This window comes from Ambystoma mexicanum, chromosome 4q, assembly GCF_040938575.1.
Source record: "Ambystoma mexicanum isolate Mex_15411 chromosome 4q, UKY_AmexF1_1, whole genome shotgun sequence".
NCBI classification, from domain to species: Eukaryota; Metazoa; Chordata; class Amphibia; order Caudata; family Ambystomatidae; genus Ambystoma; species Ambystoma mexicanum.
In genome coordinates, this window is record NC_090928.1 from 722,181,961 (window position 1) to 722,206,563 (window position 24,603).

General features: G+C 45.1%; 1 protein-coding gene across 5 annotated transcripts in view; it reads left to right on the top strand.

Annotated features, from left to right (window-relative positions):
* Nucleotides 1-24,603, top strand: part of NUP35 (nucleoporin 35) — a 538,931-nt gene that overhangs the window by 374,734 nt on the left and 139,594 nt on the right. For all 5 annotated transcript variants that reach the window (XM_069608305.1, XM_069608306.1, XM_069608304.1 and 2 more), the window contains exons 6-8: nucleotides 4,656-4,797; nucleotides 15,723-15,792; nucleotides 15,904-16,032. In XM_069608305.1, coding sequence (XP_069464406.1) covers nucleotides 4,656-4,797; nucleotides 15,723-15,792; nucleotides 15,904-16,032 — 341 coding nt within the window. The remainder of the gene's footprint in view (nucleotides 1-4,655; nucleotides 4,798-15,722; nucleotides 15,793-15,903; nucleotides 16,033-24,603) is intronic.

Here is a 24,603-nt window from a genome sequence, read left to right on the forward strand (position 1 = left end):
AGCTGTCAACACGAAGTTGACCTCAAAATACAGGGTATCAATCAGTGACCCTTTTTATTTATCAAAATACCTGACACCAGAAAGTCTGATGGTTCAAGCTGCCACCTCAACTAATAGACAAAATGCCTACCCTACTATCCCACCTGATGGGGATGAGTGTTACGACGCCCTAGCCCAATAGGTTTTTTGGACTGGAAGTATAGCCCTAAAATCGGCTAATGCCACGTGCACGTTGGCAAGGTTCACTCACACCCTTTGGGAGTGTATATCCATGGCGGCTGACCATATCCCTGAAGGGGAGGAACGAGACGAGTTTTTAAACCTAGTCAAGGATGGGAAAGATGCAATGTGCAAATCCCTCCAGACTGGTCTCGTACATTCCAGACTGCTCAACATGCCTTTTGATGGTAATCATTTATTCAGAAGCAAGGCTGATGAACGTTTGGACAAACTACAGACTTCAAAGTCAGTAGCCAAATCACTTGGTGCTGCAATCCGACAACCCTCCCCTAAATGCGCCCCCCCCCCCTAAGTTCATCCAACAACCTCCAAGTTTACCCACTGGTACACACTGGAGGGGGTAGGTCCTTTCGACACTACTCCACATTTGGAAGGGCCAGAGGACAACCACCAGTTCAGAGGCCAAAGAAGATTACCCCCGTGGTGGACGGGGCAGAGGTACCAAGACCGCAGCGACTACTTTACCATCAGCCACTGCGTCGGCCGCCCCAAAACTTCTCTGAGGACTTAGTTTGCAAGACCCCAGTGGGAGGCAGACTGTCCAAGCATCTGACAGAATGGCAGGCTATTATTTCAGATGCATGGGCATTGGAGACAGTTGTCCAGTGGTACTGCCTTCCTTTTTGAGAAAAGAAAAATTGTCACCCTCCGGGGAACAGCTCTTACAAAGGTCCAGATCCGCTCCTTATGCAGGAAATATAAACCCTGCTTGAGAAAGGAGCTATAGAACCAGTACCGGTAGTGGAGAGGAACAAGGGTTGGTACTTCTCCCCCATACTTCCTAATTCCAAAAAAGGACAGAGGATTGAGACCCATTTTGGACTTGGAGACTTGAGCAAGTTCCTCAGGAAGTACACGTTCAAGATTGTAACTTTTTCTTATATCCTTCAGGCCCTCCAGCTTCAGGATTGGATGGTATCATTGGACCTTCAGGATGCTTACTGTGCCGATCCATCGCAAGCACAGACAGACCTGAGGTTCACCATTGGCGGTTCCAATTATCAGTTTCGGGTTCTGCCATTTGGGCAGACCTCCGCCTGAGGGTTTTCACCAAGTTGATGGCAGCAAGACTCGGGAGAAGGGGGGGATTCACATCTACCCCTACCTGGACGATTTGCTGATAAGAGCACGTTCACCCGAACAGCCACAGGAACATCTCAGTATCACCTGCCACTCCCTCCACAGACTGGGCTTCTCCCTCAATTACAAGAAGTCTCACATGTTACCATCTCAGAGGCTCCAATTCATTGGAGCAATCCTTGATGCATCCCTGGGAAGAGCCTTGCCACCAGAGGTGAGGGCTCAAGACATTCCACAGACGGTGACCGAATTCCAGAATGCCCAGCATCTACCAGCCTTCTATTTATGAATTCTTTTTATTTCTTCAAATTATTATTATTTTTTTTAACTTGGCCTGATGGCATCCTGCATTTTTCTGGTGCCCAGAGGCTTGCCTGAGAATTGAGATCTCTCAGGACTCAGTGGTACCAATTTTCAGGAACGATGTCAGACCACCTTCAAATTCCGAGCAGAATCTCACTGGACCTTCGGTGGTGGGCCTGCTGGGAGAACATCTTGAAAGGAGAACCTTTTTGGTAACCATGGCCGGAGATAACCGTAGTGATGGACGCCTCACTCACTGGGTGGGGAGCCCACGCCAACGATCTGGCAGTTGTTGGTCTCCATCGGAGTCCAAACTACACATCAACCTTTTGGAGCTGAGGGCAATCAGACTAGCACTAAAGGCCTTTCTGCCATCTGTACGGGGAAAGACTGTCGTAATAATGACTGACAACACAGTGGCCATGTACTACCTCAACAAAAGAGGATGTGTAGGGTTACTACCACTGTGCAGACAGAGAAGCAATGCAGCTCTGGTTCTGGGCGATTAAAAAAAAAAAGAGGAATCTTACCTAGCTGGAGTAGAGAATACAGCGGCAGACGGTCTGAGCAGGCAGAGCAGTCTCACACGAGTGAGACTGCTAGTTCAGGAAACTAGTTCAGGAAGTCCTTCAAGTGGCTCTGTTCGGGACTGGTGTCAACCGGAAGTGCGAACTGTAGTGCTGAAGAGAGGAAAATTTCCCCCCAAGAGGAGCTCTAGGAAACGCATTTGTGGTGGACTGGGATTTTCCACTCGTGTACGCGTTTCCTCCAGTCCCTGTCATTCTTCACATGATCAGGAGTTTGAGAAAGTTCAGGAAATCCATGATCCGAATTGCCCCGGATTGGGCCAGAAGGACATGGTAGCCTGACCCATGTCCATCTGCCTGCCAATAAGTCTTCCACTAAGAGGACCTTCTCTCGCAAGAGGAGGGTAGGGTCCTCCATCCGGCTATCGGGACGCTCAGCCTTCACGCATGGTTTATGAAAGGCTGAGATGCAAGGATTGGGACCTCCCGGACAACGTAATGGAGATTGCTTTCAGCCAGAAGGCCAGCAACTAAGTCTTTGTACAGCTGCCGTTGGAACAAATTCTGCATCTGGTGTAGAGATAAGAAAGTTGATCCATTTACATGTAATACACTGATGGTGTTATCATTTTTTTTGTTACACCTAGCTAATATGGGCCTCCAGATTGGTACCATTAAGGGCTATCTGGTGGCGCTTTCTATATTTACGCGCACTTCAGAAGTTTCTTACTTTAAAATACCTCTAATATTCCAATTTCTAAAGGGATTGACAAATGTTTACCCTCCGATCCCTTTTCAAGTCCCAATTTCGGATATCAACTTGGTGTCGGAACGTCATGTGTGCTTCTTTCGAGCCTTTGCACTCCTGTTCTTTGAGGCTACTAACCCTGAAAACCATCTTTTTAGTAGCTATTACATCTGCCTGAAGGGTGAGTGATCTTCAGGCTTTGTCCTACAAGCCTCCTTACACTATTTATCTAAGGATAACGTGGTATTGAGGGTGAAACCCATCGTTCTACCTAAAATTGTCTTTGAATTTCATCTCGCACAGAAACTAACTTTACCATTTCCCCCCCACCCCCTCCTCCCTTCCTCACCCTGGGAAGGACGTGCACTAGCTTCTATAACTCTAGAATGTCTAAGTTAAGACAGGATGACCAATTATTCGTCGGCTATTCGGGTCACAAATTGGTATGGCTATTACCAAACCGACATTATCAACATAGATTATATTGGCAATATTAGAATGCTACATGATGGCAGGAAAAGATCCCCAAGAAGGCCTACATGCTCATTCGATCAGAGGCATGGCAACTTCCTCTGCATTACGGAGGGGAGTTCCAATAAAAGTCGTGCGGCTTATCACATGGTCGTCTGTACATACTTTCACCAAACATTATAGTTTAGACTCTTCCTCAGGTTAGGCAACTGGTTTTGGCACACACCCATGAAAGCTTGTCATGTAAGTTCTGACACTCTCCTCCAGTAAAACTAAACTGCTTTGGGAGTTTATCAAAAGAGAAGGAATATGTGGGAGGACACAATCCATTCGAAGAACAAGTTACTTACCTCTGGTAACGTTCTTTCGACTGGATGTTTGTCCCACGTATTCCTTATTGACCCTCCCAACCTACCCTCCAGTAGAATTTCCCTTGCAATTAGTCTGTGCTCTCTCAGGAGAAGTAACAGTCAGGTATGGGATTAATCCTTCTTTCGTAAAAACAGAACTGAAGCCAGCGGGCAATGTGCATGCTATATATACCTTCAGTGACGTCGACATTGAGACAGAGGCCTCCGAGCGACAACTAATCGATGGGCATTGACGCACATTGCCCCCTGCTGAAAATGATTTTTCAGAAGCAGCGAAGCTGGGTATTGGAAAATTACAAAAGGAATATGTGGGGGAAATCATCCTGTCGGAAGAATGTTACCAGGGGTAAGTAACTTGTTTGTTCCAGTCACAGACATGGGTCATGCTGCAATATGGGTGCGATTAATTTGTTTTCTGGACATTTACTATTATTTTTAAGAATAGATGAGTCCTCATTGAGAAAGTTGGTGCTTCAAAATGTCCTACTCCTACTGTAACTCAATTTGTTCCCTACAGCCAGCATATCCTCTAGGATATGGCTTTTAAAGTCTTTAATAAGATGGGGATTGTCACAGAGATTACTCGTCACCCTCCTGTCTTCCCCACTGTAGTGGACTTGTCAAACCCTAAAGAATTTTCTTTTGCAAATGACAGATTGCGCTGTTTATGGTCTTGCATCCAATTTTCCTCAGCAATGCAAGAAAAGCAACTGAGCGAAAGGATTGGTGCCAGCTTTTATATGGTGTCGTCCTGACACGAGAGGACTGGGCCAATGCCACAGCTGCTCTGCACCACCTCGTGATTAGAATGTTTCCGGGGCAGACTGCGTCGAGTATATTTTACAAAATGAGGAATCATTGTCCATCAGAACATTACACTAGGTAAGTTATGTAATGTGTTTCTTTTCTGAAAAGGTAACAGTGTGTTCAGCCCAGCAAATATTGGACAGACAAGAAAAGCAACCTTGTCCCCTGCCCAGCTTGATCCTTTCTACAGTCAAGGAGATGCTCTGACTTCAGATGACCAGTTAGACGACACGTGGGTGACCATTTTTGGGTAAGTCCTCTACCTACATTTTCACAAATGTTACTTGAGTGCATTTTGCTTTCAACATTCTACTTCTACATACCAAACTATATCCTTACAATGGGGTTTGCAAATTGCATTAATGCACTTTAATTTGCACCTTAATATTACTGTAAATGTGTTTCATGATTTACTTCACTGTGTAAATGTCCTATACCGAGTGACCTTGCTATGCACTGAGAAACTTTTCTGCAATACGAAGATATTTCAAATAAATGTATTGTATTTTTTTGGAAACGTACCAAAACATTGCCCTCATTTGTGCGCCCCTGCAGTCACTGTGACTTTGTGGGTGCATAAAATGAGGGTGACATTTACTGGGACCAAGCAGAGCGGGGATCGCGGCGGTCTCCACCACTCTACTTGGGCGCAGTAACGGGAGTCAGGATTGTGGGGGTGTTCCCCCCACTTAGCATTTTGGTAAGCAGGGGACAAGAAAGAAAAATAAATAAAACCCTGCAGCGTCTGCTCTAATCCACATTACTGGGAGTAACTGATGCTGCAGGGATAGCAGGGTCTGAGGCACACACAGAAGTGTGCCGCTATAAAGGTAAGTGGGGTGGGGGGGGTTGGGAAGGGAAATGCGGGCTGGGGGATGCGGGCACAGTCATCTGATCACTGCACCGCGCCGTAATTGGCGTCCAACATTTTCTTCGGCGCAGTTACGGGTGGCGCTGTGATCGCATACATTAGATTTTTTTTTTTTTGCTACAGCAGTTTGGCGAGATGGGACCTTTGAACTGCTGGCTAACTTAGATTTCCTAGAGAAAAAGTACACAGATCCGTAACCAAATACAATTGGTGTTTCCTCCACATTCTAATCAGTTAATGTTGCAAATTTGAGTCCTTTTTCACAAAAGGTAGGTGTGAACACCATTCCCTCGAATTAATAGGAAACCCATCTATCTCACTTCACTATTTAGCTCCTGTGGCCGAAAAGTTAGGCGTTCCTTTAGACAAGCCGGACATAAGCAACGTGTCCAGGGTGAATCTATAGGAGAGGAAGATGCAGCCCAACAGATCTTCCCCAACTTACAGCATGTTGGATATTTGAATTATGGTGGCGGTTTTCAACTAAGATCCACCTGTCACGCTTGTATTTGTGGGAAGAAGTTTTGATTTACCTGTGTTCGTCAGGTTTCAAGCGACATGTTTTGTTGAGTAACGCAAGCCCCAGTTGCTATTACCTTCAATTTTATATTTCAGGTGTCTATTATTCTGGGTGTAATGTGTTCAGATGGCTTTCTAAAATCTAGCCTGGTGGACCGACTTTCAGGAGGCCCACCGTAGTTGTAGTGAACGCGGGAACACTGAGAGGTTAGCCAAACACAATCAAGTTAAGCATGGGGAGTGGCCGAGGCTTGGTTTCAGGAGTGGGTGTGGTCTGGAGTCCACAATCAGTCCACACAGTGAAGCACACAATAATTGCACTTAGGCAAGTACAAAATTACTCTTATTATAGGCCCACACTATAATACTACAAAAATTAAACTAGTTAGTAGTATTATCACACGACACTTATTAAAACCTACATGCAGGCACCTTAGGATTGTAGAAATGGATACATTAAATTATTAAACGCAATGAAGGTAACTACGGATGCAGTAAGGAAAACCAGTTCACAAGAATAAAAGCCCTAACTTTTTAAGTCCAATCCCTCTGTTGAATGAGGCCTTCTAGGAAAGGGGCCGATGTAGGAGAGGGGACAAATGTAGGAAGAGTTCTTGTTGTGGTGAAAACTGGTCCAGACTTGTCAACAATATTACAGGTAAGTATGATTATATTCCTATCCCTTAGAACAGCTTTTAGACCAAACATTTCAAAAGCAACGCAATGGAATAAACCAAAATGTATTATAAGGTTATTTATAGGTGGGGTCTGGTGCCGCTTATTGTCTTACGAGTCCTCTTCGCCCCCCCCCCCCCTGACTCAGATGTTTTCCAAGGGACTAGGCAGTTCGACTGGGAGCTGCTAGAGTTAGGTTTTCCTGCTGTTTGAGCCAGTAGAAGATGCCCAGGAGCTGCGGGTGCAGAGATGTTTCCGGTTGGGTCCAGGAGCTGTGTGCAACCCTTTTTGACGACAAAATGCCACAGGCACAGATGGAACACTCTACCAGACGGTGGAGGAAAGCGCTCACCACACACTGGCGACAGCTGGCGGCTGGTCTTGTTTTTTCACAATTTCTTGTTGGAAAGGTCCTTTTTGAGATTTACTCTGCGCGCCAAACCAGGTTTGGTCTCTTTTTGTTCGTTTAATCTTTGGCGTGATTCACGAGTGAGCATGTGTCTGGCGGGGGCAGGAAGTGAGGGAGGTGCCCAAAACTACCTGTGCTTAGTCTCCTTGGTTACAGGAATGCACCCAAGGGTGAATGGCTGGAGGGCTGTCCTTGGAGGACAGCCACCCTGCTGTGTGATTGACCACTAGGCTGGAATGAATGGGAGAAACCTGAATACAAAAAACGAGGCTTTTTGGCTTGGAAGAGACGCCTGCTGCAACTCCTGGACTGTTAGGTTATTTATTTGTAATGCATTTATTTATTTATTTGTAATGCACCGGTAACTCGCAAGTTTCGGGGCGCAGAAACATGGACACGAAGACCAACAGAAATGGGACGAGACAGTTCTAGAAATCAAAGGTTTAGAGGGTCAAGGGTGGCGAGGTCAGTTAAAGAGATACGTTTTCACTGACTTACGAAAGCGTAAGTAGTTGGGTTCTTTCCTTATGTGGACTGGCAGATTGTTCCAGATACCTGCTGTAATGACTGGGAAAGATTTTCCAAGTCCAGATTTACGTTTGTGAGGCATTACTGCGATCCTACTTTGATCCAAGGATATTAAGGCGCGGCTTGGGGCATAAGGACGTACTTTCGATTTTAGATAGCCTGGTGCCTTCCCCTGGATGCATCTGTGGGCTATTGTAAGAGCCTTGAAGTGGGTTCTGCTCTCAACTTTGAGCCAGTGTAATTCCTTCCTGGATGTACTGATGTGGTCTGATTTTGGATTTTCCTTTGATTATCCTAACTGCATTATTTTGGATAATCTGGAACGCCTGTATGCTTTTTTTGTTGGCTCCTAGCATAAGTGCATTCCCGTAATCTAACCGAGAGAGGATGGTTGTTCTAGCCACTGTGGCACAGTTATTCTCTGATACGGTCTAATAGCTCTGAGGAGTCTCAAGTAATAGTTGCATGTTTTTTTTATGTATTGAGTCTCGGCTTCTGCTCCTAAGGATGCTTCCATCATCATGCCCAGGGTTTTTACTTTCTCAATTACTTTAATGTTGACGTCTTTGATCTTGAAGTTTGTGTAGTCATGGGGCAATGTGTTTCTGGCTTTGGTGGATCCGAAAACCATTAGCTCGGTTTTGCTGCTGTTCAAGCACATCCAATTGGTTGCCCAGTGAAGCCCTGCTGCTGTGTTGACTGACTCTCCAAATTAGTTTCAATTAGAGAATCCCTGCAAGGACAACTTCTCCCCTTGGGTTGGTGGTGTCATGATGCCTACCCCCGAGCATCAGGACCAAGGCCCTCAGCTCCGGGAACATTTGTTTAAACCTCAGCAGCCCCGGCTAGGGGCTGTCTGGGTTCAGTGCTGGCGCCTTAGGCGCCAGGCTCATAGACTTTACTTACCTGATGCAGACCATGCTGCAAAAGAGTCCAAGCCTACATGGGACTATTTTGTTACAGGGACTATTTTTTTTTACTCGGGCGTGGCTCTAGGGAACTTCTTACCTGGAACTACTTTGGAGGCTATTTAAACCACACCCGAACAGCAGCACATGCTTCGCGTTATTCTGCATCCAGCAGCGTGACGCTCACCGTGCCTGCAGCCAGCATCCTGTCTTCTGCCACGCCCGCAAGACAAGACAAGCAGACAAGAGTAGGCGGGCCAGTCCAGACAGTCATATCTGCGTTACGCATCACGTTGAAGGAGACCGCAGTTGTCCGGGTCCGATCGACACCCCTGTGGGGGTCCAGGTGAGCGTAACAGGTGGGGCCAATGAACCCTAAAGTGAACTCGTCTGGACATCCTCTCGGAGCTGGCTGTACGTCTGTTGCTGGAACCGAAGTGCCAGGGAGAGGAACACCAGATCGAGTGCATCACTTTTTTAAGTTCAGACCCGAGCCTCAGGAAGATCCTCGGGACTCTCTTGAAGGACTGACCACGCCTGAGCCACCTCAACCGAGTGCTGGACCCCAGATATGAGAAAAGTCTAGAGTGGTATCCGAGAGTCCGCGGTGGTGTTATTTGCTGAGACGCAAGGAGCTGAAACGCGAAGTGCAGCTGAATTGAAATATGACCTTTTTGCTGCTGCTGACCTTCCCGTTGTGTTGCAGGAGTCCCCAGAAGTCCTCACTCTTGTCCCCACGACTGCGGCACAGGAACACTTGGAACTGCACAGCCACACAGGAAAAGAAGCCAGCTGGAACCATTTCTTCCCAAAGGTACTGTAAGCCGAAGAGGACTTACCTCCTGTCGTGTAGCCTTACTTGCTCTCAGTTGAGACTTGTCTTGGTTGTCATTGCATTTCTACAAACTTTTCTAAAAATATTGTGCAAGCCTTCTACTCACCTGCAAAGAAGATCTTGAGCTCCCCGAGATTTTGTTCAACTAACGTTAACTGTCCTGGCTTCCTGAGCGACTCTTCTACCTCTAACCTTGTGCTTTGCCTTTCCTCCCGGAAAGGGCTCATTTACTTTGTAATGGAGGGTCTTACAGTTCTTACCTGGTTATGAATTATTTGTTAACCTTTGTTTTATTCCCCTATGTAACACTTTGCCCCAAAACTCAGTATTGCTCTAAATGTTCTAGTGATGAATCAATGTCCACAGTGTCCTAGATATTAGTCACCTGAGGGTGTAGGAAGTGTCTGTGTGCCATCCCCAATGGGTATTCTCTGATTTAGAGAAACCACGTGTGTTCTGAAGTATATTATAATTGTTACATGTGTTGCTCCCTTCTGAAGAAGGCTTATATAACAGACTTAAATACATTAATAATTGTTTAATCAAGAAACCTTGAGAGTAAGTTTGAATAACTGTCACTGTGAAACTGTCTTACAACCCTGCTGCTCACATTGACCCCTCTTGAGATAAGCCTGCCTGCTCAGCCACACTACCAACCTGTGTAGCATAGACTTGTACCAAAGGTTGGTGTCAAAACTAGTGGGGGAATGAGCGATGTTGACACTCTCCCCTGAACCACAGAAGCCGAAGGAAGTCGACCCTCCACCCGTGGTTGGCACAGGTATCCGATTATAACTTGCAGAATACCACGTGGCAGCCAGTAGGGGGAAGAGGGTTAGGGAGATGTTGTGGACGGGGGAGGGAGTATAGGAACACCGGAAGGAGGGTAAGGAAAGTCCTAGTGTGGATAGGTTAGGGGAAGCAACAGGAGAAAAACCCTACTCTATCTAGTATCTTTACTAGCATATCATAACACTCTATATCACGTCCATTATCACCCTAATAACTCTTAATACAGGTCTTAATGTACTGGTTCCTGAACAGTTGTATTGTACCCCTTGATACAGGCACACACATGGCGTGGACTACATTTAAGCAAGCAGTATGAAACGTGTACATGGGACTAGTTCCCACCATGAAGAAACCATCACACATGGCCCTTAGGGCAAGCTGTTTGCACAGTCACACAACATAGAAACAAAACAGTGGTCAACACATAGAACAACACAACCATGGTACTGTCATAGTGTCTTTCCCAGTAATTCAGTTGAATGCACTGAAAAACGCTGTGCTACGAGAGCGTTTTACTATGCTCTAAACGCATGCACTGTATGTAAAGCAGCAGAATAAGATTCCAGAGTTCCTAGATCTACGTATTGGGACTTGTTCAGCGCCCCCTGAGCCATATGAACCATAGAATGCGTGAAAATGCCAATCAGCGTGCATATTACACCATGAAACAATCGCAAACAGCAGCGTCTTAAATAAAGAAACCAATGCAGCACTTATGTGTCGTCCGGGAATCTTGTAAGCCTTCCCGGACTTAATCTGCTATGGCTCGTAGAAGCAGCGTGAGTCCGTGTTCCTCGCTGCAAACGGAACGTGTTGAATTTCCAGCAGACCGCGTACCGACGAGAAAGTTTCCAGCATGAACGGCATGGAACAGCGGTCTCTTCGTCCTCCGGCATGGCTTCGCCTCAAGATGCAAAATAAGCCACGCCTGCCATGCGCCGTTGGCCGTTGATAAGCTGCCCTAATGAGTGTCAGCTGGCCACACGCGCGCACAGCATGAACTACAAAGGAATGCTGGGCAATGTAGTTCATGCACAGCAATACCGTCTCCTGATGCCCTTTCTCCTCCATCCCAAAGTCCTAACAGTTGGGTTCACTATTGCCAGGAGGTCAAGGTTGCTGTAGTCTCGCAAAGGAGCTGCACACAATCTTGCCTAACACCCAGTTTAAACTGCTATAGTGGGTGCAGGGAGTGACTCTGGGTAGACCCACATCAACCCAGTCGTTCTTTTAGAATTGCCCGTTGGTCCAGACAAAGGAATGACCCTGAACAAAATGGGCAGCACTAGGGCTTAAAATTATTTTTTATTAATTTACCGAAAAAGTGGTAATGTGTAATGGATGCCCCATGGTAAAAGTTAAACTAAATGACACCTATCACTAGCCTACTTGCCAACACACTTGTATGTAGAATGATGGGATCACCCCAGGATCAAAATTGGATGCTTAAAAAGGAGCTCTGCCTTGGCAGCCATATGGGCTTCTAGTACAACACATCACGAAAAAGGTTGTGCAGTGGCAAGAACGCTTCAGTAAAAGTCAGTCTAGCCACCAAAGTAGTTGTCAAATCGGGGAAACCAGTAACAAAAAGTGAAAATTAACAGTGCCCACAATTTGGGTCTAGTGAATCAAAAGTCTACCCTAACAAAAGTAATGCCAAATCAGGGGTCCTAGAATAGTATTTCTTTGTCAAATTCCTTTCGTGGTCACAGAATGTTTATACCTTGTGCCATGTTAACACTGATTGTTGTGATGCAACATATATTGGGCCCCACCTAGAATTTGTGTTTGCAGCTCCTACAAAACGGTGTGCTAGACTAACAGTAGATTTGAAGGCTAATAATCCCGTCATGAAAGGTTTTCTTTTTGCTGCTTTCCTCCCATAGACTTCATTTGAACCCTGGCCTGACTGATGGATGCAGTAATGCCTTTTTGCTTTTTTTCCCCCTTGCCCTTTAGCTCATTCTTATGTGAAAACTGATTAGTCCCTAAGACTATCAGTACTGAGAGACTATAGGCCTCGTGACGAGTTGGGCGGTGCAGTAAAAATACAGTGATAATAGTTACCGCTGCATTACCGCGCCGCCCAAATATGAGTTTGGTGCAAAGTTGGAGGATTCACCTCCTGCTCATAGGTAAATCTGCTAACTTTCTGCCAAATTTTTAACGCATTTACTGATGAATAATTATTGCTGTATTCATTCTGCCGAAAATGCCCTATTGAGTCCAATGGCTCAAAAATGGGGACTTACTGCTGGACTACAAGTGGCAGTGTAATACTGCCGGACCAAGTGACGGTAACGGTAATTGTGTTGGGCGGTATTCTGGCTGATGACACCCCATCTCGTAATGCCCCCTCCCCCCACTTCTTTGTGAAGTCTTTGATACAATTGCATATGTCACCTTACAGGGAAATCAGTTAGGATACTTTGTAAAAGTAACCAAAAATCCATTTGCTGTTTTTGGAACATTTTACTTGTGCACTTTTGCATTTACCAGAAAGGGCTACTGAAGGTGGCAAGCACCCTGTGAAGGCCATGGATCAAGGTTTATCACTTGTTCTTTGGCCTTCATCCTGCCGTCTGAGGTCAGGAAATGCCTTATATGGAATGCGCCTTCCTGGGGAAAGCTGTGGCTTTCAGGGGCGGTTTGTGAGGTGCTGGGGACTGTCTTCCCAATCCACATCCCTAGTGCTTGAATGTCTGTTTTGCTGGGAAGATGTTGGCAGTGGCTGTCCATGATTCGATAGCCACTCCTTTTTTGAAAGGTGCAGATCCTTACCATCGGTTTGCTTGGGTATCTTCCCAGCCTAAATCTTGGATAAAAGTACTGCTCTTGCAGCCTTTCGACAGATTGCTGGAGCCATCCCTATGAAGAAGTGCAGGCTGCTGACTACCTGACGAAGGCCCAGCTGACCAGCATCGACTCCGGTGCTGTCCCGGGGAAGCCCTGCTCCTTGGTCTGTTCCCAAGAAGACATTTGTTGGTTCTCCAACCACAGTGGGAACAAACCAATCTCAATCCCTGCTTGAGGATTTGTGCATTGCAAGCCTTCGAAAGTGTCCTTAGGACACCCTGCTGCAGCAATTGCCAGTCCGAGTTTAACCTTGAAGGATCTTCAACTTGTATAACAGGACGCCTGCTCCTGCATTGTTAGCCTTCTTGCATGAACGGAAGCTGTGCTCGGCCTGCTCCTTTAATTGTCCATTGAAGATTTCTTGTTGCCATCTGACCGTGGTGACTACCGTTGCAACACTCCTTCAATCCCTAGAGGTGTCATGACGTGGTCTGCCCCACAGACCCCTTAGCGATTCTTCCTTTGGACGTTCTACTGGAAGCTTCGGGAACGGATTCCTGAGCAACGTGAAGGACCGAAACTAAATCCTGTGCCAAGTGACTTGCACCTGGGACTCATGGGCCTTTGGCCTTCCTCAAAGTGTCCAAGCACAGAAGATTGTGTCCCCAAAAATCTTCGGAACACCAGCAGTGTTCTCTGGTGACATCAGAGTCTGGGTGTATGTTTACATAGCTTCTTTCTGGCTCCCCTTTCCCTGTCCTCCATAGCTTTACATGGGTGTAAAGTCCAACTCTTAAACCACTCTTTCCTGACTTTGGTCAGTGGCAGCCTGGTCAAAGATCCCTTCCTAAGACATCCTTGGAGGACTGGGATTGAGTGAGTTTACTTACCTGAACTTTATCTTGCATTTTTTGCTCTTATTAATCGTAACCACTGGCATTGACCATCTCTTCATAAACCTACCTATGAAGTATGGATTATGTAACTGTTGAAATTTGGGCACAAGGCCCGAAACCATGTTAGGGTGTCTTTACAAGAGCAAGGTAAGCTGTTCAATGATTATCCTAATGTTTTTTCTATTTGTAATGCATCTGAGTACTTACCTGTGTCAAAATGGTTATTGAATCAAATGCAATTCTATTTCTCTTAAGGGTGAATGTACATATATGTTAGTTTGTTTTGGTGTGACAATATTTGACTAGATCGGTTTTACTTGTGTATTGTGTATTGCAAAGGCCTGAAAGTATTGTTTATTTGAATACTTACCTGTCTAACTTGAATTATCGCTATTGTTCTTTGTGCCCTCATTGTAGCTCTATACCACTAGCACCCTTCCTGAGACTAATCCTTGGTGCTCTGCTACCTTACCTTAATTGTGTTTGGCTAAACTCTGCCTTCCCTGTTCACCATAATAGGGTGGCTCCCAAAAGCCTCCCCCAAGGGGATTTTTGAAATATAAATGACATACTTTCACCAATACTATTGGGCAGTAAGTCTCTGCAGGCCAGGGAAAATGTGTGTGTGTGTATGTCTCTACCCGTCTGTCTGACCCTGTAGGCCATTCTACATTCCAACCCTTTCCCTATTGTTTCGAGTACAGGTTTTTGGTGGTACAACCTTGGCAGTTAGGGATTTAATGCTCCCTCTTCCCTACAGAATTAATCTATGGGGCTTTTAGGGAAAAAAAAGCTAAGCACTTTATTTCAAATGGACATTCCTTGGCCACTCTCCGCATCTATCAAACCCCCGACCCAATCAGATTAAACTCGTAGACGTGAAACCAGCACTATAGACAAGGGGTGTATTTGCCACTTTTACTCCCAGAAAATAAAAATGAGTAAAAAAACTCCCAACAAAAAATAGGAAAGACGCATAGAACCTTGTGCCCCTGCTTTCACGCACACAGCTCCATGTGTCTCGTTGGGCCAGTAGTGCATGTATTACCACAGGAAGAAACTATTACTGCCCAAACAGAAGAAGTAAACCTGTATCATGTGCATGAATAACTAGGTGAAAAGAAATAGTTAAACATTTTACGTTTTCCAGTTAAAACCTATTTCTACACACACATAAAATTGGGAATTGGGCTTACATTTTGACTCATAATCATTTTACTCCCAACTTCAAAAAATAGGGTGTAAATACTTTCACTTCCAAATTTGATCTGGAGCACTTCTTGCAACCCAGCGTTCCTCTAAAAACAAGGACCTTGAAGTTGCTCCAGCTGGCATCTGGTGCAGAATGAATACACAATTAAAGAATGCAAACACACATTCTTCTGTACTCTTGGAGGCTTAATGATGTACCCTTGATTCGCCACACTCTGCCCTAGCTATTCCAAATGATCTGTAGTTGTATGTGGATTGACAGTGATTCACTGGACTGTTGCGAAGTGTGATGAAAAATGTATTCCCTGGCCTAAACATGAAGTAGCTTTGGTGCAATTCCAGTACCAGGTTACAATGATAACTGGGTGCTTAAACTATGTAATGGTATAGGCACCCAGTTACCATTGTTGAATGGGATATAGAGGGAGGACATCTATATGTATGATCCTGTCACAAGTTGGATTAAGGAATTGACATTTAAACCTATAAAAAAAGGAATTTCTCTATTTGCCTGGTATTCCCCAACCTACAAATATTTGATAGCAAATGGGCAACATTTGTTTTGCATGATAAATCGAAATTACCACTGGAGTACTAGCCTACCAAAGTATGAATTTACTTAGTCTTTATTTTTTTTGCATCCAATACATTCTGGTCACTGTACAGATTTTTGTGTTCCACAATTGTTTTCTGAAATCTCCAAAATTGTATTTTAATATAACTTAATTTTCTAGTTTTCCTCAGGCATCTGCTTCCTATATTTTGCTGCAGTTTGCCCAATATGGAAACATATTAAAGCATGTGGTAAGGATTCTTTCTAATTTTTTTTTATGTACTTGGGTTACATAATTGGTGTAAGAAATCTAATTGTTTAGATGTTACAACTTATCTTTCTTCATTCCACAATTTATGCAGATGTCCAACACAGGAAATTGGATGCATATTCAGTATCAGTCCAAATTACAAGCCAGAAAAGCCTTAAGCAAAGATGGAAGGGTGTTTGGTGAATCGATTATGGTGGGGGTCAAGCCTTGCATAGATAAAGTAAGTGTTTTGATTTCAGATTTGTATGCATTCTGGGGCAGAGGTCTTTTTTTGGTATCCCCTCCACCTGTGGGTTAATATTATATCTCAGACTCTCTTGCAGGATGTTGATCTAATTGAATACACAAACTAAAGCCATAATGGGGCTGTTTCTGCTTCATTGTCTAAAGTATATCTGAGCTCTGTACAAAATAGCATAGATAGTTTAGTTAGATAAAATATCACAATAAACTTAAGCATGGATTTGGGACAGTGTTTAAAGTTTTTGGAAATTAGATTTAAATGTTTTAATAAATCCGCTTTCCGATGTAGTGTGGATGACAAGTAATTCTAATGAACACAACTCCTGCTCCAGAAAGGCCTTTTCAACGAGGAAAGTCTTACATTTGGGACCCTCCAACTAGAGATTAGTACTGCTCCGAAGAACCCTCATACTTCCAGACATCATTTTTACATTAAAAACTTGGCGTTTAACAACTTTGTGAGTTAAGTGGTCAATTTTGAACACTATCCCAGCATTTCGAGGTAGCCCAAAAAGTTGTTTAAAAATGAGTGGGGTCGGGTGAGGTAAGCTTCCTGACCAGACCTTACCTAGCCGCTGCATGCAGGACAAACCCTCACAGGAGCAATGGTGGCTTGAGGTAGACCAACCAGACCAGTTACCAAAATCCATCCGAGAAAGAACGAAATCTTGAACTAAAAAGTTGAGTGATCACCTTTAAAGAAAATAGATGTCAATTGGAAACCTTTACCGAAGATGTCATGTCGGAATAAAGTACAGACTAGGGTCCAAAGTAAAACGTTTTACTGAAGAAGCAAATTCTGTGCTGTCCTTTGGAGTAGGCACATCAGCATACCAAGCCGGAATAGATTCTAGTCTATTTTAGAATAGGAGAACAACACATATTCTGTCTTTAGATAGCAGAACAATTTTAATACTAAATAGTTCTAAGACTCAATCCCCTGAAATCCGTCCCAGAGCCGATGTAAATCACCATCAAAATGTTCTATTTCTTCTGATGCCTTCCGATTGATGCACATAAAAATGTAAACTTTCATCAGCACAACTGCAGTCTTTGGATCGGGCCCCCTAAAGACCTACTTTCAGGTGGCCTCTTCCTGTGAGTATGTCTTACGAGGCACAGCCTGTAGGGAAGCCAGAGGAATGCACCTGATCCCATTGTGGTGGTGGGGCATATAGGGAAGGTGGGGGACTGCATCAGTAGGTGTGTGGGGGCCCAAAATTGAATGGGGGAGGCAAGAGACTGACATTGCTTGGGCCCAGTAGGGGCAGCCTTTGCGGCTGCTTGTGCAAGGTTATTATGTTGTATGTAGTGGTTATACCCTGTACGCATCAGCATATTGGACATCCCAGCCAGCAAACAGAACCCCCAGCAGCTCCACATAACATTTAAAAACAGGGGACCGTATTGTGTCCTCAGGCACTCCAAATGGTATGGTTAGGCGGCCAGGATGAGCCCACACTCTGCCGTGACCGATGAAAATCTCTTCCCCCAACCCCCAAGCCCATCCGATGTAAAAATAATTAAAAAAAGGAACATGGATATGGTAAATCAAAAGCAGGCAAGAGATCATCAACATGAACCAGTGCCCCCTCGTCGAGAATGTGATACAGCGCCCAATACCTGGTCTCAGTGCTACAGCCAGGTGAAACCCATCCTGACTTGTGGGGGCTAGTTGAGGGGGATTTGAGGAAAAGAGAATCCCTTATCCACTTAATTAGTTGGTATGAGACACCTCTTACTACAATTAACTGGATGTAAATTCAGATTCAGTTAAGGTTTTTTCTTGTAGTGGAATAATGCGATTCTTTAAAAAAAATAAAGATCAGGAATGCGAGCCTTGTCTAAGGATAGGTTCACTAGTTGGAGAAACAAAGGCGCAAATGAACTGATACTCTTCAAACTTCCATGCAGGACAAGGGTCATCCACATGAGGTTTTGTTTAAAACCAAACCAGTAGTTTTTGTTAATTTCTTGTGCTTTCGGTAGGTGGACCACGAGGAATATTAGTTTGACTGGTCAATATTCTATCAGAAAAACATTGAACAAATTCCTGACATTTATTATTTGGCACAATAGATGGAGCAAGAAGACTCAGTTTTGTTTGTTGTAAAAAAAGGCTCAATCCTGTTTCAACAATATTTCTTTAATAGCACCAAAAGTGTTACTGGAATAATGTCTGCGACCCGCATGATTATTTGCAAGACTTGTCTTTGTGAGCAGTGGCTGCTCCTCAATGAAAGTCATTCCAAATTGGAAGCAGTCCTGTTGGGACCCCGACACTTGCTCAGAGGCCTGATTTTACGACCGCCACCCAGTCCCCCCTCCCCCTCCCCACCCCCCACACACACACATCCGTAATTCTCTTTGCTCCGCCCACCACTTGCACTGAAAGTAAAGTATAATCAGGTTTTGTTTATTTTATTTATATAGTGTGCCTGACCCAGGGGTATCTGGGTGCTTAAAGTACAGAATGTGGTTACAGTTGAGCAGCAAATACATAATACAGAAGTGTACAGATGCAGAGAAACGAGGTATTAGTAAGTAGGGAAAGTTGTGAACTCATCTTTCTTTAGTTATTGTGTTGGCTCCTTATTCTTTCCTAGACTGGCGCATGCTGTGGTGGTTGCAGCCTTGGTCACCTCTAGGCTTGATCTTATTCTGGCATTTCAGATAATCCTATTCATAGACTAAATGTGGTCAAAATGTAGCATTCTGCCTTACCTTCAGCCTCCCAAATCTTTGTCCATTTCTTGCTATAGACAGCCCCTCCACATGGTGCCCATCTGGCAGAGAATTCGTTCTAACCTCCTGTATTTGTTTTTCAAATGTATCCATGTGCTTGCCCTGTAGTTTTTGGCAGATGCGATTCATTTGTAACAATCCTCGAGACCTCTAATAGCCAACGACCATCCCTTTTTGTCCACCGCCTAAACAAAATGAAAGGCCACATGTGCTTTACGATTCTCTACAATTGGATCTTGTAAAGATGGATTTCTGAATTCTGGCCTGGTGGGAACTTTTTAGGAGGCCACCCTAGTTAGTGAACAGGGGAACGCTGGGACTTTAGCCAAACCAATCAAGGTAAGCGTGCAGAGTGGTGAAGGCCAAGTCTCAGGAGAGATGAGTTGCGTCAGGGGTCCACAATGAGTCCACACTATGAAATACACAATGATTCTACAGCCAGGTGATATTATAGGCCCAATAACACACTACAAAAATTATCAAGCAGGTAATATCGCACAACACTCTAAACATAGAACATAGTCGCCTTTTGGTTATAACCATGCATACGATCCACCTGAAAGAAAGGTAAGTTGTTCAGCAATGTGGTAAACAGCACTCTGGAATAGGAGCCATCACTTCAGCACAACCCAAAGTTGAATGGGTCCTTGTGCCCAAGGTTTGGACAGTTTTTCTGAAGCCCAACTAGGGCTTTGTAAAACCTTTCAACTGAGACAGTACAAGACTCAACTCTTAGTATAAGGTTGTAGCACCGGAGTTCAGGGTAGCGTAGACAGAGCAGGGAGAGAGGGAGACTGACAGAGACTGACTCCTCGACTCCTCTGACCCGGTGTTACCTTTTCATTTGACGTTGCAGAAAACTGTGGCGGCTGCTTGCCAGACACTGGTGTTGGGGAGAATCATCATTCACTTCACCTTGGAGACCCAGAGCAACTTTGCTGGATTTTGAGGACTTGATTCTTTTACCTTGAGAGCGTGAGCTTTTTTCCCCACTCTTGTATTTTAATGTGTGTATTATGGTGTTTTAAGACCACTCCATAAATATCATCTTTTCATGTGTGTTACACAGCACCCTCAGTGCAGTGACACAGGGAAGCCTTTTAGGCTATCCCAAGGTTTAAACACCTTCTCTGGGATAAACTACTGTTTCCCAGAGAATGTAAAGTTAAATTGACTTCATGACTTTACTAGTCTTTTTAGATTCCTAGACCCAGCACACACTATCTTACAATAGAGTGCTGGAGGGGTTACCTAGTATCGCCTATGTCTAGAAACTCATGAAGCTGTCAAATGCTACCCTTTCCGATCGAAAAGGCTGGTGGCAGTGGTTTTACAATGAACTACCATGATTTTCCCTGATCGCGGGAGCCATGTTTTTCAAGATGGCGCTTGAGCTCCCTTTGTTTAAATGGGTCCGGTCTTCTTTTTTCGCATTTCTTTGTGGAAAGGTCCTTCTAGAGTTAGTTTCTGCGTACCAGACCAGGTTTGGTCCCTTTGTTTCTATGTCTTTGGCGGGCTTCAGGACTGAAGACCGCCTCTGGCGCCTGAGTGTCTGGGATGGGCAGGAAGTGAGGGAGGTGCCCGAAACTCCCTGTGCCTAGCCTCCTAGGAGACCCAAATGCACTCTGACATGATTGGCTGGCTGACTGTCCGGCAAGGACAGCTACCCTGGAGGGGTAAGTGATGGCTAGGCTGGAATGAATGGGAGAAAACTGTTTAAAAGGCGAGTCTCTTGGACTGAAAGGCAGAGTCGACCACTGGAACGAAAGAACCGAAGACGAGCTGGAATAGGACGGCTGCTGCAACTACTGGACCGTTGGTTTGCTCAGAGGAGCCCTACTGCAGGTCTGAATCTCCAGGTTCACCTCTGAGAAGCCCCTTCAAGGACGACTTCTTCCTTTGAGTTTGTGGGACCAATCAACTCGTAAGCCACCTGGTTACCATTCTCAGAGCTGGTTAGGATTAACCAGGGAGAAGGACACCAGCTTGTGTGCTTGAAGAGCAACCGGAATCGAAGATTTAGCAATTTGCCAGCTTTGTGATCTGTCCCTGTGCAGTGCAGGAGTCCCCCAACGTACTCCCTCTTGCCCCCACGACTGAGGCTCAGGAACCGCGAGATCTGCAGAAACTGCCAGGAACAGAGTCTTCAGCTGCATCTTTTTCTTCAAAAAAAGGTACTGTGAAAACCTGGCCGAGAGAATTTACCTCTAACCGCGAAAATGTGTGGAACTTTGGCAACTTGCAGGCCTAGTCAGCTTGTGACCCGACATACGAACCTTTCTTCCGTGAACTACTTCTAAGAACCGTGGCAAAGGCTTTTCCGTTTTAAATACCAGAACCGTTTCTACTTATACAAGACAGAAGCCCATTGACTTTGGCCTGCCTACTGCATTGAATCAACTACTCTGGTGAGCTTAAACTATTTGCACTGTTTTAAAGGAACTATAATATTAATTTTTATCAACTTAAACCTTTTTGCTTCTACTTCAATGCTATTTTGCTCTGACTTCAAGGGAGCTCAACTGCTTAGTAATCGGTATTGTAGTATCATTTTTGTGTGATATTGGTTGCCTCATTTAGTGAATGCTTTATAAAGGATTGTGTAATACATTAAGAAGTGCTTTACCAAGAAACCTTGAGTATAAGTGTCTATCTGAATACTTGTTGTTGTAGACCTTTGTGTAATACCCTTACAAGCTCACATTCCCTCTTGAGATAAGCCTGGCTGCTCAGCTTGCTACCAAAAACTGTGTGGTGCAGACTTATACCAACGGTTGGTTTTGCTTACACCTGTAGTCCTAGTTGTGTGTAGTGGTCCCAGAGATTACTGCATACAAACTTTTCCTAACAACCGGAATCTCTTCCAGCGGTTAACAAATAGTTAATTAAAAAATACCGCCCTTCCTGTAGTGACCCCAGCTACCTTTCCTCTCACCCCACTCCCGAGAGTTAGGTGGCTCAGGCGGCTATGGCCACCTCGAGCAGGCAGCCTACCCTACCATCCCTCCTGATAGGACGACAAACGCTTTGATGGTTGGGCATGCAAGGTGTTTGCTACAGGGAGTATGGCGCTGAAGTCAGCCAACTCCACTTCTATCTTAGCAAGATTTTCACACACCGTGGAGTTGTTTCTCTAGCGGCTTAGCATATTCCCAAAGGGGAAGAAAGGGATGCGTTCCTTGCTCTCGTGCAAGATTGCAAGGATGCCATTTGTGTATCCCTTCAGTCGGGATTGGACATGGCCGATAGTGTTAGCCGATCCATGGCTGTGAGCACCGTTCTACGCAGATTTGCATGGTTGCGGAAGTCTGGTTTTGCTCCGGATGTGCAAGCACGTCTTTTGAACATGGCCTTTGATGGCACGCGTTTTTTGGCAGCAAGGCTTCCGAGGTTGCAGATCTCAAAAGCTGCGACTAAATCTTTGAGCGCAGCTGTGCGTCAACCTCCGCCTTTTCGTCCTACGGGACAGCAGTGGAGGGGAGGCTCCTTTCATTACTACTCCTCTTTTGGTAGGACGAGTATAAATGTATTAGCCCCCTACAGACTCCCTTTTAGGCCTTTTTACCTTAGTGACTGCACCTACCTTCGCCAATGTTGGATTAGCCTCACTACCCGTTTAGGCCTAGATATTTTCTTATAGCCCTACCCCTCCCCCTACCACTTAATCTCGTGGCTGTACTAGACTGGACCTGCCCAGCCTATTGACTCCACCTGCCCAAATCGCAAAATGACTAGATTTCCACCCCAGTATGTTTACCACATCCCACTACTTTAGCGCCCTAGGCACACTCTTCATTCTTAACTTCATACTGTATTCTGCCAGGCTTTCTCCCCAAGACCCCCTGAGTTACCGGACCATGACTAACATGTTCAGGCACTCCCACACCACTTGTGACACTACACATGCATTTACTCGTACGCCCAATTGCTACACCATACTCTCCAGACTCGAACACGCACTCTACTGAGGCATAACAGCGCCCTTCCCATGCCCACAACGCTCGGAAACCTAAGATTATGAACTTGCACCTCTTTGAGACACACCATTCGCCCCTCTGGCCTGCGTATCCCTAATTCCAGTTCAACACTGACACTTAATACAAGGCCCTCTCTCAACCCCAATAAGCCGTCTAACTCTACACCTAAAGCAGCTAAACTGCTACTAGACAGTAACAATCCAGCACCGCATTACAAATGCACCCTGCTCAATGGTAGCTCTCTCACTGCCCATGCTCTCGAAGTAAATGACCTCATATTAGCCATCACTGAAACATGGCTACATGAGGCATCTGGCCCTGCCATCACACTAGCCCTACCCGCAGGTTACTCTATTCTCAGACAGGATAGACTTTCCTAAAATAGGAGGGGGGGTGGCAATGATTTTCAAAGATACACTATCATTCAGCCTCATTCCTCACCCATGGGAGGATAACGCAGACATCCTATCTGCCTCACTGTCACCTAAAAACACCATCAATATTCACGTAATTTATCGGCCTCCAGGACTCCCTGCAGATTTCCAAGGACACCTCATTCACCTACTTGGTGACAATATTAAAAAATCCACTAAAACTCTGCTCCTAGGCAACCTCAACCTAGGATTCAGTGATCCCAAAGATAAAGCCGCCACCTCACTCACCAAAGACTTCACAGATCTGTGATTTTCCCAAAAAATCCTGAGCCCTACACACTCCAAAGGCTGCACCCTTGATAGGGTGGTTGACCACAACTGTACCTCCTCCATCACCTCTAACCTTGCTTACCCATGGACAGACCATAATTGCATTCAATTCACCATCCCCACAACCCAGGGCACCAAAACACCACACATTCCTCTGCCACACTAGCAAGAAGCGCAAAAAAGCTAACTGTGGATAACCTCAGACCCTATCTTGACCTCCCTTGCGTAGCACCTCCTTTCTCGCAAGACCCCAACGTCTAAGCTGCTATATTTAAGGACACCCTAACTAACGCAATAAACTCTGTAGCCCCATTAGAAAGCAAGAAAGAAAGTCTTTTCATGCAAACTCCTGGTTCACAGAAAAGCGCCAAACCCTGCGTGCTAAAACGCCAGGCTCTCAAAATCTGGCAGGCTAACCCATGAAAGAAAACTTCAAAGCAGCTGCCCTAAAGTGCAAAGATGCCATATTCACTGCCAAGTCTAAAGCATCTAATCGCCGAATATCAGATGCCAACTCTCAATCTAAAGAACTTTTCACCATCTTTAATGAACTCACAGCTCCTCCCATCAGCACTGACAAGATCGTTAAAGATGAAGCAAGGTGCACAAGCATAGAAGCTGCTATGCAAAAAAAAAAAAATAGACCTCTTACAAAACAAAATTGAAGACCACTATAAAGCCTTATTGAACCAGAACCTACCTACACAAACCCTGCCCAACCGCAAAACACTCCACTTCCCGAAATTCTCCTTTAATGACATCTCAGAATCAGAAGTTATAGACATTCTCAAACACCTTAAACCTTCGTTGTACAAGGGCGATGTATGCCCACCCAAGATCATTAAGGATTGTGCCGAGCCCCTTATTCCACTCCTGACTGCCTTCATCAATTCATTTAAATCAGGCATCGTCCCTGACAGCCTCAAAGAGGCTTGGGTGCGCCCCCTCCTGAAAAAGCCCACACTAGATCCCTCTCAGCCTTATAACTACCGGCCCATAACCACCATCCCATTTCTTTTCAAGATATTAGACAAGGCCGCTCATTCAGATCCAACTATACTTGGAAACTAACTCCATCCTAGGAAAAAGAGTCTGGTTTCCTCAAAGGTCATGGCACCAAAA